The sequence below is a fragment of the Hydractinia symbiolongicarpus genome, chromosome 10, assembly GCF_029227915.1.
Source record: "Hydractinia symbiolongicarpus strain clone_291-10 chromosome 10, HSymV2.1, whole genome shotgun sequence".
Lineage (NCBI taxonomy): Eukaryota > Metazoa > Cnidaria > Hydrozoa > Anthoathecata > Hydractiniidae > Hydractinia > Hydractinia symbiolongicarpus.
The window spans coordinates 13,963,546-13,983,531 of NC_079884.1; the positions used below are offsets into that span (position 1 = coordinate 13,963,546).

The 19,986-nt window shown below is 33.8% G+C and overlaps 2 protein-coding genes across 2 annotated transcripts; one reads left to right on the forward strand and one right to left on the reverse strand.

The window, feature by feature from the left end:
- The first annotated feature begins 297 nt into the window (after positions 1–297).
- On the forward strand, positions 298–7,820 carry LOC130612249 (polyamine-transporting ATPase 13A3-like). The gene is made up of 5 exons (XM_057433554.1): positions 298–622; positions 1,347–1,458; positions 2,633–4,192; positions 4,551–5,519; positions 5,667–7,820. The coding sequence occupies exons 2-5, from the start codon at positions 1,434–1,436 to the stop codon at positions 6,539–6,541; spliced, it is 3,429 nt and encodes a 1,142-aa protein (XP_057289537.1). The 5' UTR covers positions 298–622; positions 1,347–1,433; the 3' UTR covers positions 6,542–7,820.
- Positions 7,821–11,128: 3,308 nt separating this feature from the next.
- On the reverse strand, positions 11,129–16,475 carry LOC130662855 (polyamine-transporting ATPase 13A3-like). Its single transcript, XM_057461796.1, has 3 exons — positions 14,467–16,475; positions 12,879–13,895; positions 11,129–12,275 (listed from the first exon to the last, which is right to left on the reverse strand). Exons 1-3 carry the CDS (start codon positions 16,058–16,060, stop codon positions 11,395–11,397), a joined length of 3,492 nt encoding a protein of 1,163 aa, XP_057317779.1. The 5' UTR covers positions 16,061–16,475; the 3' UTR covers positions 11,129–11,394.
- Positions 16,476–19,986: the final 3,511 nt, after the last annotated feature.

The following is a 19,986-nucleotide window of genomic DNA, read 5'->3' on the forward strand; positions in this document are numbered from 1 at the left end:
TGCTTACGGGTATATAATAATATGTGTTATTTGATTTTGATAATGTTTTGTTACAAAAAACAGAATATATATATAAAAAACACAACACAAATTTAAGATGCATATTTTCATAAATAGACAAAAATAATTATTTTTTTTGTGAGCGCTTTCAATCTCAAGCTCTGCATTTTGCATAAATAACCGTAAATCATAAGAATTACCCCCCCCCCCCCCCTCCAAAAAAAAATTATTGATTCTCTCCTGTTGTGCTTACTGTCATTCTCAATTTCTTGTAAACAAATGTTATGTTTATTTGTTTACCTATATTTTTAGTTTGTTTTTTAGTTGAATATTTTCCTGTTTTTAAACGTAGAGCATACTTTTTTCACTGTATAAATTTTTTTAAAAATCTTTTTTTATTTATTAGTAGAATACAACAATATTAATTAGGCAATTACAATGTCCATAGATACAATTATATAAGATTTAATTTGTCATAAAAGCTGTTATTCCCATGGCATTTTCTTAATAAATCTTTAGTGATGCTATAATGATCAGAATTAAATCAGGCTTAGTCTTCCTGACTTTATAATGAACATACATGGAAAAAGAATATCTGCAGTGTTATCTCTGGTAGTTGTCGGTGAGTTGTTTTGTTCATCATTTTTTTTTCTAGGGCGATTAAAGTATGCTTTACAGGGAACTTGAGGTGACAAACAATGTTGGAAGTTTACGTTGTATATAATAGCTAAGAAAATTGTTTAGCAACTTGTTTTTATAAAGCAAATCCAGCTTTAAGAAGGGAAGAATAAAAGATTAGGGGTTTTGACTACAAGAAAATCAGTGCCATTTTCGAGATTTTATCTACTTACATATTTTGTGACTTCTTATCTTTTTTATAAGCAAGTGAAAATTTGAAATCAGGCTTGGATTATGCTTATATGTTATGCTTATTGCAAAAACAAATTAACAACGTTTCCTCATGGGATAAGATCACATAGTACCGTGAATAACAAGGTATAATTACACAAGGAAAAAAATATTCATAGCACAAGAAAAAACCCTCATCAGAAAGATTCACGAAGGCTAGGTAATATGTTTAGCATGTCCTTATAAAATTTACTATCTGCAAAAAATATCAGCAATTTTTGGGGTTTAAATATGGCATATTAGTGCAGGATAATTAAATCTAAAAGAGACACAATCACCTTCTTAAGCGTAAACTCATCGTGGGATACCCTAAGCTTCGATATTAAAATTACGAAATTGCTAACGCTTTAGTAGAAGTCATTTTTAATTTTGATATAAAAAACATGACAGAGTATTTGTGTCTGACTTTAAAACTCACCTTGTCTACTTTTATCCAGGCCATTTTGCAATTTCTGCTATGAAAGCAACTTTTCAGACGAAAAGAGAAGAAAAGATTAAAGCTGCGTCGGAGAATCAACACTAAAATGAAGTATAAGCATGTGAAATATGGTAAGAAAAATATATATATTTTTTACTTTATCTATTTATACAGATGTTAATTAAAATTTACTGGTAAAATCTTTTCTCTCGGACCCTGAACGCAAATCAAAATATAGGAAATTTTAGGTTAGCAAATAGGTGTTGTGTGTGTTCAGGGAAAAGAAAAGGGGTCAACAAAAAAGTATTTAATAATGTCAAGGAAAGGTATGACTAGATAAAAAGAGATATAAGTATAAATCCAACTTTTGTTTGAGTAATAGGAATAAAACTTTTCACAAAATTAAAAGTCATAAAATTTCTAGTCTATACCTCATAAAACAAAAGTTATTAAAAATGCAACAATTGGGTAGTAATTTTCCCTTCTCTCCCAAAATAGGATGGTGATTCCCCCTTTCCTGTCAAAAAAGGATTAAATGAGCATGTTAAAATACACGTGGGTACATGCAAATTGCATCAGAAAAAAAAATAGCGGAATCTTTTTATTGGTTTGCCAAGAAACTACAAAATATGGCTTCTTCTATAAGCACACATCATTGACTCAAATACTGTTCTGTTTTGTAAATATATCAATGCAATATTTGTACAAGAGTCGCACTTAAACAGACAATCTTCAGTTGATTAATTTTTTTCTTCGAAAAATTATTTTGGCGAGGTCCAAAAAAATGTATTTCACGAAAATTCATTTTTCGCGAATTAAAGCGTGTCTAGATATTTCGCGAATCAAAGCGTGTCTAGATATTTCGCGAAGATTTTTTTGCGGATAAACCATTTTTTAGGGTTTTTGCGAAAAATTATTTTTGCTAATCTAGCATTTTATGAAATTTTAAATAATTTTAGGCTTATTTATTGAGATAAGATAACCTTTAATTAATTTGCTCATAGTTCGGCCTTTGCTTTTATCAATTAATATTTATAAAGCGGAATATCCTGCTTTTTTCTAAGAGTTTTACAGGGCTAATTTTAAAGTCATTTCTGGTAAATTTCACGGACATATATGTTCACGAATTGATCTTTTCTGGAATTTTCGCCCAGACAACTTTAGCGAATAGTATAAAACTCGTCAAATTCACCACAATTAATATTTGCAAAAACTCAACAATTTCACTTGAATAATGTATAATGTAAAAAAATGTGTAAATTGTTCAATTGTTTGTAAATTGTTTTCATTTTCTTTTAACCGCAGGCTCGCTCAACAACGAAAACAAAGTTTTGTACGTCAACGAAGGTTCTGAAGAAGAATTTCGCGTCGATGGATTTAAAAGAAGTACGAGTTACACTGTGTTGTTTTATTTGCTTGGTTTTTTAAGCGTTGGATTGGTTTTTCTTCTTGGATATTGGTATCCTGTTCGAAGAATGAAATTCACTCATTCTAAATGTGCTCTTGAGGAGGCGACAACTTTGCTGATTAAACAGATACATGGTGGACAGTTGTATTTGAGCAAAATGAAGACAGTAAAATACAGTAAAGAACACAAAGAATTAAAGGATAAACAATTTTCTAATTTTGAATTGGAACTTTTATCAAGATCGTGTTTTAAATATTTCGAACATAAATTCTTGCGTTATTACTTTAACTCCAAGTATGATAGAGCATTTGAAATTTCTGGACTAGATGAAATTCTCACAGTGAAGGAAATATATGAAATGTCACAAGGATTGTCGCGTGGTTCGTATTTACAGAAACTGATTCTTCATGGAGAAAATTTCATCAATGTTCCTGTTCGTCCTTATTTCGTTATATTCTTTTCGCTAGCACTAAATCCGTTTTATGTATTTCAAGCGTACAGTTTGACCATTTGGTATAACGAAAATTATTATTACTTTGCAACTCTGATCGTTCTATTAACTTTATTCTCACTTGTACTAAACACCTATGAAACTAAAAGCCATCTACAGAAACTCCATGATATGGTTGCTGATGCATTTGATGTAAAGATTTTATCACGCGGAGAAAACGGAGTCAATGTAACATCTAAATCTTCAAAGGATTTGGTTCCTGGCGATGTTCTAGTAATCCCACCAGAAGGTCTCCATGTGCCTTGTGATGCCGTTCTCTTAAACGGACGATGTGTTATAAACGAAAGCACCCTTACAGGAGAGAGTTTTCCAACTTCGAAAACAGGTGTGGATGGCTTGACTTCAACAACTGGAAACGTTTTTACTGAAATATTTTCAGTAAACAAGCATAAAAGACATACTTTATATAACGGGACAGAAATTCTACAAGCTCATTTTTATGGGGAAGACACGCGAATTCTTGCTGTAGTCATTCGCACTGGATTTTGTACGTTAAAGGGACGTCTTATTCGTTCAATCATCCACCCAAAACCAGTTCATTTCACATTTTTCCGAGATTCGATGAAATTTGTTTTATTTCTTTCTGTTCTTGGCTTTGTGGGTTTTATATATTCTTTAGTGGCGTTTATAAAAGATCGCGTACCACTGTACAGGATAGTGGTTAGCTCTCTTGATGTTTTTACCATCATCGTGCCGCCTTCCTTACCTGCTTTTATGTCTGTTGGATTAATGTACGCTCTCCATCGACTACGAAAAAAGAAGATTTTTTGCATCGATCCTGCGCGTGTAAATGTTTGTGGTAAGTTGAAGATGTTTGTGTTTGACAAGACCGGAACATTAACTGAAGATACATTGGCTGTTTCGGGCGTGGTCAGAGTGGAGAATAATGTTGTGAAACCGATGGAGCATTCTGTGAATATGATACAAGACTCTTCTCTTGTTAAGGGTAAGAACCTCTATTAAAAATAAATATACAAACCTTATATCTATTAAAAACGAATACAAAACGCATAAGCAGGGTTTACACGATCCAATAAGTAAGCTACTTAGGCAAATTAGGTTACACAACTTCAACTTAAGTATATTAACGTTCTTTACCAAATGGAGCGCGATAGTGCTTGCATCCTTGACACTGTCATTGTGGAAGGTGAGATTCCGTTTCTTATATCCTTGAAGAGCAAATTTTTTTTCTTAGTGATAGAGATTATTTTAGAGTAATTTGTGGTCTTATGTTGTTTTGTATTTTGAATACTCAACACATCTTGTTACCGTCATACATTGCTTGTGTTGTCTTTCTTTTATAGCCATGGCATGCTGTCACAGTTTAACTACCATCAAAGGACAGGTCACTGGCGATCCTCTTGATTCATGCGTGTTTAATTTTTCCAAATGGAAAATCAATGAATCAAGCGATGGATCCTGTTTAAAATACGAGCAAATCGCCCCTGTCACTGTTTCTCTTCCGGGCATAATTTCGATAGAGATCGGGATTTTAAAACAGTATCCGTTTGAATCGTCTTTGCAGAGAATGAGTGTGATCACAAAACAACTCGAGCGGTCTTATATGACTGTATATGCAAAGGGATCTCCAGAAATGATACTGTCTTTGTGTCAAGAAGAAACCAAGCCCGTCGATATTTTAGATGTACTGATGGAATTCACAAAAGCAGGAAGTAGAGTTCTCGCTGTTGCAACAAAAAATTTACCTTCATCAACAAAATGGCACCATCTAAAAAAATTGTCTCGATCTGAAGTTGAATCTGAGTTGCAGTTTCTTGGATTGATCATTTTTGAGAACGTTTTGAAACCAGCTTCTAAAAATGTTATTAAAATTTTAGAAAATGCAAGCATTAGAACAATCATGGCGACTGGCGATAATCTGTACACAGCAGCTTCTGTTGCCAGAGAAGTAGACATTGTCAAGTCTTATCAAAAGATTATCGAAGTCAGATTCACAGAAGAGGATGTTTTGAATTATCAGATTCTTGAAGATCATATTCATATTTCGTCAACATGTTCCAATGCTCATTCAGCGACGAACTACTGCGCTTCCCTTGGTTTCGCCATTGTGTTAAGTGGCTACACATACGAACAAATCAGAACTAATCATGCAGAAATGTTACCAAATATTTTGATGTCATCCTCTGTTTTCGCCAGAATGTCTCCAGATCAAAAAACCATGCTTGTTGAAGATTTGAAAAAGATTGGATATGGAGTGGGGATGTGTGGAGATGGTGCGAACGATTGTGGTGCACTTAAAGCTGCACATGCTGGTAACTATTTTGTAACTATCAACTATCTAACTACATATTATTGTATTTGAACGTTTTATCTGGTCAGGTCAGACGTATCTTAATAGCTTTCGCTTATTGTCTCTGTTCTAACAAACAACAAGTTATATCCCTTTTTTTTATTTTCAGGAATTGCTCTTTCCGATGCAGAAGCTTCTGTCGCTTCTCCTTTTACGTCAAAGGTATTTGACATATCTTGCGTTCCACAGTTGGTAAAAGAAGGAAGAGCAGCGCTAGTGACGTCATTTTCTATTTTCAAGTATTTGGCATTGTATAGTTTTGTGCAATTTATGGGAGTTCTGATTTTATATTCTGCAGAATCCAATTTCTCAGAATTCGAATTTTTATATATGGATTTATTTTTATCCTGTTTCCTATGTTTCGCATTGATTCAATCAAAATCCAGCGAAACCCTGACAGCCAAAAGACCAGTTGGTAAACTCCTTCATCCGATACTTGTCAGCAGCATACTGTTACACACACTTGTTTTATGTTGCTTCCAGCTCGCTGTGTTTTTCTACGTGAGACAGATGCCATGGTATAAGCCTCCTGATCAATTTCAAGAAAACGACATCGAAGATATAAAGTTTGTTTGTTACGAAAATGTTGTTATCGCAAGCATGGTGTTTTTCCAAAATATCTGGGTTTCGGTTTTGTGTTACAACGGCAAGCCATATCATATTCCTTGGCATAAAAATATTTTGTATTGCATAGCCTTTGTGACTACAGCAGCGGTTACGATTTTTGTCACGATATATCCACCAATTGCAGTACAAAAGTTTTTCAAGTTAGCAGATATCCCAAGCATGAAGTTTAAAATCATTATCGTCGTAATTGGTTTCGGAAGTTTGTTTTCAACATGCCTTGTTGAAAAAGTGCTGATAGGGTCAAATTTTGCAAAGCGCTGTAGTCGTTGGATAATGGGTAAAAAACAATGTAAAAATAAATATAAGCATATTTTGAATGCATTGCATAACGACAAGGAATGGCCGCCCCTGGTATAAATTGTCCCCAAGTAGGCCTTTTCTGTTAAAAATTGTCTCTGGGTTTTCTCTGGGTACAGCGTTTGTTGAGTTTTGTTGAGTAAAGCTTTTACATTTTGTTTTATAGCGTACACTACTGCTTGAAAAATTTACTAACTACAATCTGGGTCAAATTGAATGTAGTTTCATTTAATTTCCTGGAACAATGTAAATGTCTCAAAAACCTAAGCACATATTCAACATTGTTCCAGGTGCAAGGGGGTATTAAATCAAAGTATTGTGGATAGAAAAACCTGAAAGTTCCATTTTATTTAGGCCGAGATTGTAGGTTGCCATTAAATTGACAAATATAACAGGGCTGCAACGGCTATTCAAATACTTTATTGGTATAACATTTGGCGCGTATAAATTTTAGCGCAAAATTCTAAAAATGCGCCAAATTTATACCATTATTACACGCATATGGTTGTGCGCCAAAATTAGTACGCGTGAAACGCGTTTTTTTTTCTTCTAAAATCATATATTTTTTTTTTACTGAGTAATTGAAAATTGTTTATATTTGTGGAATTTGTTAATATGAAGATTTGGTATAGTGCTAACAAATTTCTAACTTTCTTGCCATTCGCCAAAATTTATACCATTATTACATGCACAAGGTATGTGCGCCAAAATTAGTACGCGCGAAATCGCGATGAAAGTAGGGTGCGCCAAAAATGTACGCGCAAAATTTTATACCAATAAGGTATTCTCTAGTTGTCGATGAACAAGTTTCTTCTCGAATCCCCTTAATTATAACTTTACAGCCTGCTAAACTAATAAATTGTTTTTCACCAGTGGCATCACCTTTAAAATCTCAAATATTTTCAATTGTTTTTGGAAGAATATGAAAACGTCCTCAAATCTTTACCCTTTTTCATGAAAACACTGTCATCTACTTAAAAAGATTAAAAATTGTGATCAAAAGTCATCGTCAAATCACCTCAAATTTGATTCTATGAATAGAATAGCAACACTTTTTAAAGGCGGGTCCACACTTCATTCTCCGTGGTCGCTCAAATAATCGACTATGAATCTGCACATGCGCAATATTTATTTTTAGCACACAAGTAATTTTGTCTCATTCACTAGCATTCTTTGCAGTAGTTGGAGTATGACTAATTGTCTCGGGAAAGGTGTATTAGAACTATTTTTTTGCCAATGATTTTTATATAGTAAATGTAATTTATTTTTATGATTAAGTTTTGAAATATACTTTTTCAATTTAATATGAAGTATTCACAAAGGAACGTCTACTTTTGAATTGTATTGTATTATTTGATTGTTTGTAACCCTATCCGCTCTGGGTTTTTTAAACATATATTGGGGGGATTCCGCCCGCGCCCTTTCCCCTTAGTTTTGACAGGCTTTCCAAATTAAATCAAACTTGACATTTGACGCAGAAAGAATAAAAAGATTGATTATCCATGATGAAATAAAGTTGTGTTGTGAGTTTCAAGTTCTAAGGTTAATCGTAACGAAATTTATTATATTTTTCCGAATATGAGAATTTCATAGAAATTTAAGGGGTAGGTTCAAGTAACGTAATTAGGCTCTTTTTTTCTAAGAAAAGTCTTCATGATTACTATGCCCAGCTAAACGTCATGTAAGTACATTGCAACAGTGTTCTTGATTTTTTTCTTCCAGACTACTTGTGTAACAAAAAAATGAAGATGCCCCACCTATGGAGAGTTCAAGATAAATTAGGACAAAACTTGCTTGCATAAAAATTAGGGATAAACAAAAATCTTCTTCTTCCAAAATTACCCTTTTGCCAGACAACAACCAACGTACGTTTTCGAACCAATGCAAGACACTTTCCGAAGAACTTTTATTAGCAGAGACCTCTCTCTCATAGCAGACATCTTAGTTGCGCTACTGTCAATAAACTTATCTAAGCCTACGCTTCGCAACTATACTTTTGCTCGCATCTGAACTATGATATGCATAGAAATACGAAAAAGCGTTCATATTTCTCCGGATCACAGCCGGTTGCTAACAGTCCTAGATTGTATATATTTAAAAACTTCCTACATAATTTACTTTTTTGCTTGCAATCATTGTTAAAATGTTCAAAAAAAAGAAGTACATGTTAAAAAAAAGAGTTTGCTGAAAGTTGTGCAGTTTTTCTGAATTTCTGTAGTTATTATGATGGATGAAAAATACTGTAGGTGATTTTCGTGGAGAGTCCTTTTGTGGAGAGTGAAAATTTTATTTAAAATCCATGGCATATTTATTACGCTATTTTCCTTTTTTGCTTTTTAAAAATTATTTGTTTATATCCGAACATTTGTCATAGATGCTATGCCATGGTCTCAAAAATTCAATTCGATTTCAAAATAAAAAGGCGATAAGCAAGTAGCATTGTATTTAAATATTTTAACACACAGTGACAAGATAGGCGGACAAAATATTAAATCAACAACTTTTTTATTTACAATTTCTTTTTATTCACAATAAACACAGATACCATTAACCTTTGTGTATTTTGCGGGACAATATTTTCTTAGTTCCTTACAGGTTTAAGTTAGGTAAGTAAATTAATTAATTAATAAATATATCTACTTTGCTATACTAAAGCGCGAAAGTGTTAAATCAAATGAAAAAGAGATGTTTTTTTATTTACTTGATTCTAGGAAATTAACTTACTTGTAACCGCGTTAAATTCTTTGTAAATTTCTTTCGCGCTGAAATCTGTTTTTCGGTGAAATTGTAATTTCTGGCAAGCAGAAGAAGAGCAAGGAAGTGAAAATATTTTTTTTACATGTGCTAGAGAGTACTGTGTAACGATATTTCAAAAAAAAGTCTTGTGAGTTCCCTTATCTATATCATTATCTATTATCAAATATTTTAAGTTCTTTATATTATGTCTAAATAAAAAAAACAGAAAGAAGTTGGAAAGCATTTTTAAGAAAAGACGCTGTAAGTTATTATATTTTTGTGTATATACAAAGCTACAGTTGACTTGACCCTCGTTTTAGCGAACATGGTTTTTAACGAATTCCTTATTATATCAAACAAAAATGTCTCGGTCCCTTGATTTTCGCTAACAAAGCTCTCATAAAATACCTCTCTTTAACGAACTCGCTTTTAACGACTTCCGTATTATATCGAACAAAATGTCTCCGTCCCTTGATTTTCGCTAACAAAGCTCTCATAAAATACCTCTCTTTAACGAACTCGCTTTTAACGAATTCCTCATTATATCGAACAAAAATATCTTAACACAACGCCTGATTTACCCTTGATTCAAAGATTAAATTTCGAGCGGCACTCGAAATTCAATCTTTGAATTTTATTCAATTGTTTGTTTACGTATTTGTTTAAAAACCGTCGGCTGCTAAGAGAAGAGGGTGAGCCTTGGTGAAAAATATAAGGCTGTCAAAGAAATTGAATCTCGTATTAAGCCATTTAAAGTCACCGAAAAGTATGACGTTCCTAGAAATACAGTATCGACATGGCTTAAAAAATAAGATGAGATCAGAAGTGCCTTCAAGTCCGGTGAAGTTAGCTCGAAAATGAAGAATATGAGAATCGGAAAGAATGATGATTTAGAGAAAGCACTAAGAAGAGAACATAGTGGAAATCGAACCTCCAAACAAACCGTCCCGATCTGAAATATACGTAGCTATGGAATTACTTCAAAGATACAGTCTTTTTGAGGAGGAAGAGGCAGCATTCAACATGAGAAGGCATCTGGAGCAGTTCAATCTAGTATACGATAAATGTGAAGAATCGAAAAAGCAACAAACCACCATTGAAAATTTCTTTCATAGAATTTGATTCTTTATGAAACTGTTCATGTAACTCTTTATAATTATTAAACTAAGCAGTGCTAAAAAATCATGATTTTATCAGACTTAAACCCATTTTTGAAAAGTTCGCTTTTAACGAATCCCTCATTATAGCGAACTAAATTGCTCGGTCCCTCAGGGTTCGCTAAAACGAGGTCAACTGTATTTTATATTAAACAACAGACACTTTTCAGTAACGGATGGAGTGACAGTTATATTAAACCCTCGTCAAAACCTCTAAATAGCGGACTCTTTTCTGTGGCAGACATCTCTATAGCGTATACAACGGTTGGTAAATATAAAATAAATCTTGTAAGAAGTTTGTCTGTATTTCAGACAATAGTTTGCATATTTGTTGAAGAATTCTCTGATTTTTGTTATATTTTTTTTAGCCAATTTTAGGGCTAAAGGAATAAAAATTCGCAGGGAAGTTTTGTTTCTGTTTTACTTTTCAAAATGAATTATATCTACAGTACACATCCGTTAATTCGAATGCTGCCTAATTCGAACTCCGTGTCGTTCGAATATTTCGCTAATACGAACAGTTTTTTCGGTCCCTCCGTAGCCCAAAACCTAGTGCCTGGTAAAGAATTTTGAGAATTTATTTTTCGATTCCTTACGTGTTCGAATTACTTCGCAATAGAACACCCAAGAGTAGGTTTCTCTAATGAAATTTGGGAAAAACCTTTACGTGGCAGACGTGTCTCAATAGCAGACACTTTTTTTAGTTTCAGAAGGTGTCGCTACAGAGAGGTTTCACGGTGAGGTACAACAAAATCCTCGTTTGTGATTCATTATTATATTTCTTTTAATTTCAACAAAAGGATACGAATAAAAGTTACAAAACATCAACAAGTTAATTGTGTAAAATAAAAGGTCTGTTAAAAATGGGTTAAAAGCAAAACGAGTGGATACTAAAAGAAAAAAAGTTTCGTAAAACGTAAGGCCTATTGAAAAGCTAATTGTCACAACGCGTGATTCGAGCGGGAAAAACTCAAAGAGACTTTGACTAACACTAGCGCTTAACCAAAAAAAATGGTAGTGTCATAAATCGTTTAGCGGTGGCCAATCAGAATTATTTTTTAAAGTGTTGTAAATATGTTTATATTCATTACGAGGCTCTTTCTTACCTCGAACATAATCGCTTAGACCTTTTACCATTGCAGATGGTAAGAATATCTTCTCCACAACATAGGACACGTAAAAATGGCCAAAAGCAATCATCACCAACGACAGCAAAAATTTCCAGCTTGGTACGGACGCGATCAGGAATAACTTTCGAATAGCTTCTGGTGGATCCAGGGATATGTAGGTAGTAAATATGGTAGCACAAATAAACATTAACACATATTTGTAGTTGAGATAGAGTGGCTTGCGATATGGTTTTCCTGAGGCGCACACTGCAGATAACCAGATGTACTGAAAATATGACACGGTTAACACTGCAACATTCTCATAGCTGACAAAATTTAATTCTTCTGTTTCGTTCTCTTTGAAAGAAGAAGGCGGTTTGTACCAATAGATGTGTCTGACGTAAATAAATGCACCAAATTGAAAAAGAAACAGGATGAGAGTTTGAAGTAGAATACCTCCCAGAAATATTGGATGAACTAATTTACCAGGTGGACGTTTCTTGGTCAATTTATCACTGGCTTCAGATTGAATCATGGTCACAACCAATGGCAGATTTAAGAACAAATCAACATACAGAAACTGCCAATCGGAATAACTGGAGTTGATTGAGTATAATATGAGAACTCCAATGAATTGCAGAAAACTATACAATGCCATGTATTTGAAAATACCAAATGACGTCACGAGCGCTGCTCTTCCCTCTTTCAGCAACCGTGGAACGCAAGATATGTCAAATACTTTTGAAGTGAAAGGGGAAGCAACTGAAGCTTCCGAGTCGGAAAGAGCAATTCCTAAAATACATGAGATTAATTTGCATGAATTACTACTATTTATACTATATACGCAAGGAAAAATATGCTACAACAACTTGAGGGAAGAATTTTTGCGGAGAAGTCTTTTTTGCGATTAAAAGATTTTTTATTCAAACTGCAGAAATTAGTTTTTTGATTAACAGCTAGAAAATAAGGAAGTTATGCTTTTGATTGGAACGCTACTTTGTTAATTTAACTTCTTTTAATTTTGCATTATTACATATTTTCCAAGAAAAAGCATTTGCCCAATTATATCGCCACATTAAATATCAAGCACAATATATTCTTTAAACATTATCGTTTTACTCATCGCCCTTAAAAATCTCAAATATATTTGCGATCCAACCACGTTTTCAAAAGATTTGCGGAGCTTGTTTTTGTACCTGATAAATGTTTGCGCACATTTGCAAAAGTTTTTGGAGAAGGATTCATTTAAACAATTGCTGAACTGAGTATTGCCAAATTGGTATAGAATAAGTTCTGGAAAAATTTCTTCATGTAAGGCAAGGAAAATTGCGTAGGATACTGATAAAATGTTAGGACAAACAAGTAAATTATAGCAAATAATAGCAAAATAGTTACCTGCATGTGCGGCTTTAAGTGCACCACAATCGTTTGCACCATCTCCACACATCCCCACTCCATACCCAATCTTTTTCAAATCTTCAACAAGAATGGTTTTCTGATCTGGAGACATTCTGGCAAAAACAGAGGCTGACATTAAAATTTTTGGTAACAAATTTGCACATTTTTCTCTCAAACGCATAAACGTATTGCCACCAAGAGCCATGGCGTAGTCAAGATTTGCGTATTCTACATTCACAATAGCATTCGAATTTTCTGAACTTTCTTTCTCTTCACTTTGCAAGACTTCGTACTTCAATTGATCCTCTTCTGTGAATTTGACTTCGATAGTCTTTTGATATGACTTGACAATGTCTACTTCCCTGGCAACAGAAGCTGCTGTGTATAGATTATCGCCAGTCGCCATGATTGTTCTGATGTTTGCATTTTCTAAAGTTTTAATAACATTTTTAGAAGCTGGTTTCAAAACGTTCTCAAAAATGATCAATCCAAGAAACTGCAACTCAGATTCGACTTCAGATCGAGACAATTTTTTTAGATGGTGCCATTTTGTTGATGAAGGTAAATTTTTAGTTGCAACAGCGAGAACTCTACTTCCTGCTTTTGTGAATTCCATCAGTACATCCAAAATCCCGACTGGTTTGCTTTCCTCCTGACAAAATGAAAGTATCATCTCTGGAGAGCCTTTAGCATATACCGTCATATTGGAGTGGCCAAGTTGTTTTGTGATCACACTCATTCTTTGTAAAGACGATTCAAACGGATACTGTTTCAAAATACCAATCTCTTTTGCGTTCTCTATATCACCGTCAAAGACTGTCTCTTGTGAAGCATCAGTAGCAGAAATTATTTCTGGAGGAGAAACCGTAACAGGGGCGAGTAGCTGGTACTTCGAACCAGATTCATCGCTTGGTTCATTGATTTTCCATTTTGTAAAATCAAACATATAGGAATCGAGAGGATCACCAATTACTTGTCCTTTAATGATAGTTAAGCTGTGACAGCAAGCCATTGCTAAAATTCAATAACAAGAATGTAAGATGTCTGAAATGTACGTACAAACAGTTTAAATATTAGACTAAAGATAATATTTTGTGATAATGAAAGATATAAATTACATTTAAAGGTATCCATATCCTATGTTCATTTTACATGACTAGCAACAACAAAAGTAAAATCTGGTGACAGCTGTAAGGTTACAAGACAGGAAACCTCCTTTTGCGAGCACAGATTTTTTTGTTCTGCACAATTACGTTTTGTCTGATAATATGTAACTTTAAATTTTTTCTATTTTAGATGTTTCATTTTTGCTCTTCCTGCATACTTGCTTCATGGCTCTTGTGATATGAACTTGAAGCGCAACGTACAATGTGTTGAAGATGCAAGAGAACAAAATGGATTTAAAATATAACATGAGCGTGAAAATAAAAAATAAATACTAATTGCAATATACTTAAGTTAAAGTTGCGTTAGTTAATTTGTTTAATTTGTTTAACTAATTGAATAGTGTAAGCCCTGCATATATGTTTTGTATTCGTTTTTTATAGCTCTAAGGTTTGTATTCATTTTTAATAAACATTCTTACCCTTTACAAGAGTAGAGTCTTGTATCTTATCAACGGAATGCTCCATCGGTTCGACAACATTACCCTCCACTCTGACAACCCCCGAAACAGCCAATGTATCCTCAGTTAATGTTCCGGTTTTGTCAAACACAAACATTTTGATTTTACCACAAACATTCACACGCGCGGGATCAATACAGTAAATGTGTTGTTTTCGTAGACGATGGAGAGCGTACATTAATCCAACAGACATACATGCTGGTAGTTCTGGTGGGACTGCGATTGTGAATATGTCCAGTGATTTTCTTGCTATAACACCTGGGGGTTCACCGTGTCTTATGAATATGATGATGGTATAAACAAAACCAAAAAATGCAAGGAAACCAAGAAATAAAATAAATTTCATCGAATCTCGGAAAAATGTGAAATGAACTGGTTTTGGGTGGATGATTGAACGAATAAGGCGTCCCTTTAACGTACAAAATCCAGTGCGAATGACCACAGCAAGAATTCGCGTGTCTCCCCCATAAAAATGAGCTTGTAGAATTTCTGTGCCATTATATAAAGTATGTCTTTTATGTTTGTTTACTGAAAATATTTCAGACAACACATTTCCACTCGTTGAAGTCAAACCATCGACACCTGTTTTTGAAGTTGGAAAACTCTCTCCTGTCAGGGTGCTCTCATTTACAACACATCGTCCGTTTAAGAGAACGGCATCACAAGGAAGATGGAGACCTTCTGGTGGGATTACTAGAACATCGCCGGGAACCAAATCCTTTGAAGATTTAGAAGTTACATCAACTCCGTTTTCTCCAGGTGATAAAACCTTCACATCAAAAGCATCAGCTACCATATCATGGAGTTTCTGCAGATGGCTTTTAGTTTCATATGTGTTAAGTATAAGTGAAAATAATGTCATCAGAACGATCACACTAGCATAGTATATGTAGTTGTCACTGTACCAAAGGGAAACACTAAAAACTTGAAAAACATAAAACGGATCAGCAACAAGTTGTATGAAAACTATAAAGTAGGAACGAACTGGAACATTGATGAAGTTTTCTCCATGAAGAATCAGTTTCTGTAAATACGAACCACGCGACAATCCTTGTGACATTTCATATATTTCCTTCACTGTGAGAATTTCATCTAGTCCAGAAATTTCAAATGCTCTATCATACTTGGAGTTAAAGTAATAACGCAAGAATTTATGTTCGAAATATTTAAAACACGATCTTGATAAAAGCTCCAATTCAAAATTAGAAAATTGTTTATCCTTTAATTCTTTGTGTTCTTTACTGTAATTTACTGTCTTCATTTTGCTCAAATACAACTGTCCACCATGTATCTGTTTAATCAGCAAAGTTGTCGCCTCATTAAGAGCACATTTAGAGTGAGTGAATATCATTCTGCGAACAGGATTCCAATATCCAAGAAGAAAAATCAATCCAACGCTTAAAAAACCAAGCACATAAAACAACACAGTGTAACTCGTACTTCTTTTAAATCCATCGACGCGAAACTCTTCTTCAGAATCTTCGTGCACAACAAGCGTGTACGCCATTTTTGAAGTTGCAAGAATGTGTTCATTCTCTTGTTCACCACGTGCCATGATGTCTCAAACGAAATTTAATAAACCTTGTTTACATTACAAAGTTTGTTTACACAATTCTTGAATTTGACGAATTTATTTCATAATTGAATACGTAAGTGAATTAAATGTTGACATTCGTCTCAAGTTTTACTGCTTTATCTTTGTACTTATTTCCGTTTTTTGTTTATTCATCGTTTTTGTGTTTATAAAAAAATCCACACAATCCTTTTTAGAAATCATATCAAAGGTTGACATGTGATAAGAGTCGTGACTTTTGGCGTACAAACATCCCCGAGCAGAAACTTTGCGAATTTTACGGATTTTGACCTCGTTTGCGAAAATTTCTTTTCGTTCATTGAATAAATGTTGAATGAAACTTTCTTTCTTCTTTAGCAAACATCAATACTTCGCCTTGATGATCAAAGTCATTCTATTTGCTAATGCTGTCTATGAAATTTTAATCGTTTGTAAAAAAGTAATTAGACACTCTCCACCGCAAAGTTTAATTGTTGATGTTAATTATACTGGGGTTCTACATTAGGCAAATCTCTTGCCTTGCGTCTTCGTTGTGTGATGGTCTTTTTTTCCGATTAGTATACCATGTACAAACGATTTTACTAGTCGCGTGTACAAATCCGCAACATAATTACATAAAACTAAAGTTAAATTTAAAAAAGGTAAAGGAAGTCAGCCAGTTTTTAAACCAAGGTAAAGCCACTGTACTACTTTTGAGCGAAATCAAGAAAGAACAAGTTATTTAGTCTTCTTTTTATATCCCGCCCTTGTTCTACTACTTATGCTCGCCATGGACACTCCTTCACGGAGCCGAAAATAAACTTAATTTTTAATTAACTGGCGGATGTTGTAAATCGAGTTGAATTTTAAATCAAGTTGACCAAAAGTCAAGTTGGTTCAAACCAAGTAGTCCAGCGCATATTTTAGTAAACCACTTGACTATTTCGAGTTATATATATTTTTCTTAAACCAAGTTAACCCCATGCATCAATTTAACTCGCCCCATTGTACTTGGGTAAAGTTCCTGATCTAATGAAGTCTGACTAATAAGGGATAAGGATAAGTTGCATTCATAATAGGCATAATAGACATTTAAAGGTAGAAAGATGTAATTTTGAATCTAAGATAAATGTACAAGTATTCACACTTTATGAATAGTGTGCGGCGGCTGAAAATCTTTTCACAACCTTTTTGGCGTTTTGGCATACTCGGACCGTAAAACTTCACTTTACGTGTATGTTCAACAATAAAATGTTGTGAACTACGTTTCCCCTACGGTGTAACCTAGTGCCCGTTCACGTATACTTGGAATTCGAATTAACTAACTAAGAACGTGATCATAATAAAAAATATATATATTGTATTTTATCTGAAATAAAGTGAATTAAATCAATATCAGTTATCTTTCACCCTCCGGAAGGATGATTTCTCACGGAAAGTTCTTCAATTCTGTCCCATCAAAGCTTTCCACAGATATCGGTAATAGAAGTAGGAAACATCTGAATCTTTTTGGATCATAGGTTTTCTTCCCATTGCAGCACGGGTTGCTTTTTACTCTAAACGTCACACCCACTTAGTGAAATATGGACATTTTATAAATAGGGGTATTTCGAAAACACTGGCATCAAGCTATTTTTATCCCAATGGATGAATTCCCTTTTGGGTAATGTTTTTTCCAGTGGTCGCATACATGGCGCCTCAAATAATCTAATCAACCATTAAATGATGGCAGTTGTGAATAAAGATGCACTCGCACCGTTACCAGTGTTCATTTATGGCATAACAGGTTGCTTGGCTTAACTACATATTTATAAACGACATATTCAATGGCTATTATTTTTACATGTGGGTGATTTTTTGAGCCACGTTGATATTTGTAAAAGAAGAGCTGGATACTTTAGCTGCAAAAAGTATTTCTATCTAATATGTACAACAAATTTCCGCAGTTTTAAAATCGAAACTAATGACAGGTTGCATCTACAATCATGTTCATGTTAGTTTTGGAAAAACCACTTCCCCCCCCCCCCCCTTGAGGTCTTTTCCAGAGTCGCCGGCAGTATTTTGGGGCACAAATCAACACAAAAACTCTGGAAAAAGCCTCAAAAGCCGTTTTTCCAATAATTTATGAGCATGATTGTAGTTGTAGTCCTGAATTATACGGAGTATTAAAACTCTATTCCTACTAGTTTTAGAATGTAAAATTTTACCAACTGTTTCTAATCTGTAACCAAAATAAGAAACTTTTTTTCAGATTAATTTTTAGAGATTTTTCAAGGTATGGAGTGGTCTAACTTCTAGTTTCTTCGTGTATAATTCGTTAGAAGTAGATCATAAATTCGGGATAGTATCCATTTAAACATTTGAGAACAGTCCTATCTAAAGTTGAATTAGAAACATTTTTATTCGTTTTTTTTGCCTTTTTTGCGAAACTTTGTCTCACTAAACTTTCAACAATGGCCATTCGCGAAAGTTCATTCAGTACAAATTTTCTAAATTGTCAATTCGCGAAAGTTTATCCACTAAAATTAAAAAAAATTTGCTGGTTTTAAAAGTTATTTCTTAACTCGCCCTCACTTGGCTCGCTCTCCCGATAAAAAAAGAGACAGCTGGCGCTGGGAACGAGATTAGAATAAACTAAGTATTTTACTAAAATAAGCAAAAGCGATGATGTTTCAAACGATGACAACGATGCGTGGGAGCCGGAAGAAGACGAGCCTAGAAATGTGCTTGATCTGTTTTGTGTTTTTGTGATTTTGTGATTTTGACGATGAACCCAATTTGTAAATAGAAGTTTTTACATACCATTTAAAAGAAAATTACATCGTTAAAAAACACTTTTCTATCATAAGAAATATAGGTCATTTTTTTAAAAAAACATTAAAAATCACGAATCGCAAATGTTTATCTCGCCAAAACTTTCCAATTTCAGATTTCGCGAAAGTTTATCTCGCGAATTTTTTTTAATTTGTAGATTCGCGAAAATTTATTTTAAAAATTTAGCGAGTTTTTGGACTCGCGAAAGTTTCTCTCGCGAAAGTTTCTCCTAATAAAGTAGTTATTTCTCGTTCATACGTGCTTAGTAATTACTACTTTTCAAGACATTTATTAGGTCAATTCGATTGGCCGGCGAAAAATTAAGCCAGAATAATAAGAGGTGAAGTAACTAAAAATCACGTAAGAAATTTCAGCCTAGAACCTCCTTGCTAGGACAGAAGTGCTATTTAGTTTTCCAAAACTTCTATTTGGGAGATTAATTTTTACGAAGAATTTTTTTCGTGATTTCGCAAAATTTTTGCTAATCATGGACAGTAAAAACGATTTGAAAGATGATTGCCGAAAGCATAGCTGAAAGAAACAAATTGTGTTTGCATGTAGCTAGTACAATTTCACAAATTTAGCAAAGAGGGAAAGTTAATTGTAACATTTTCGTGGAGATTTATTTCAGTGAATGGCGAAAATTAATTCCCCGAATAATTAATCTTGTTAGGGAATTTCCACATTCGTATCAATTAAACGATTGTTTAATAAACGTAGATACTACTGAAATAATTCTATCAATGTGTTAACCCAGTTGAACACAGTTGAAAATTTTTCTTTCCAAACAACTATAAAAAGTCGACTAAATACACCTACCAAGTATTGCAATAGGAGCGTTTGTTGTGTACATGTACTAGCTAGTGAAAACAAGCAGTACTACATATAAAATTCTAGTGAGTGTTGCTATGCTTAAAAACAACGAATTATGCTTTCATATCTTTGCAGAAAAAATTGTGGTACCTTAAGAAACATCTGTATAAAATTACATACGAGGCTAATCCGAAAGGAAAAACTTTTAAATGAACACCTGTGGAACAACATGTTTGCTAAATATTAATGTCATATTTGGGAAAAATTGTCATACTCGGCTAGCAGCTACGGTGCAAAAAATA

Coding starts and splice junctions, on each gene's coding strand:
- LOC130612249 (XM_057433554.1), top strand. CDS start 1,434: ATGAAGTATAAGCATGTGAAATATG. Junction 1,459..2,632: donor GTATAAGCATGTGAAATATG/GTAAGAAAAATA, acceptor TTTTAACCGCAG/GCTCGCTCAACAACGAAAAC. Junction 5,520..5,666: donor ACTTAAAGCTGCACATGCTG/GTAACTATTTTG, acceptor TTTTATTTTCAG/GAATTGCTCTTTCCGATGCA.
- LOC130662855 (XM_057461796.1), bottom strand. CDS start 16,060: ATGGCACGTGGTGAACAAGAGAATGAACACATTCTTGCAACTTCAAAA. Junction 13,896..14,466: donor AGACTCTACTCTTGTAAAGG/GTAAGAATGTTT, acceptor ATTGAATTTTAG/CAATGGCTTGCTGTCACAGC. Junction 12,276..12,878: donor ACTTAAAGCCGCACATGCAG/GTAACTATTTTG, acceptor CATGTATTTTAG/GAATTGCTCTTTCCGACTCG.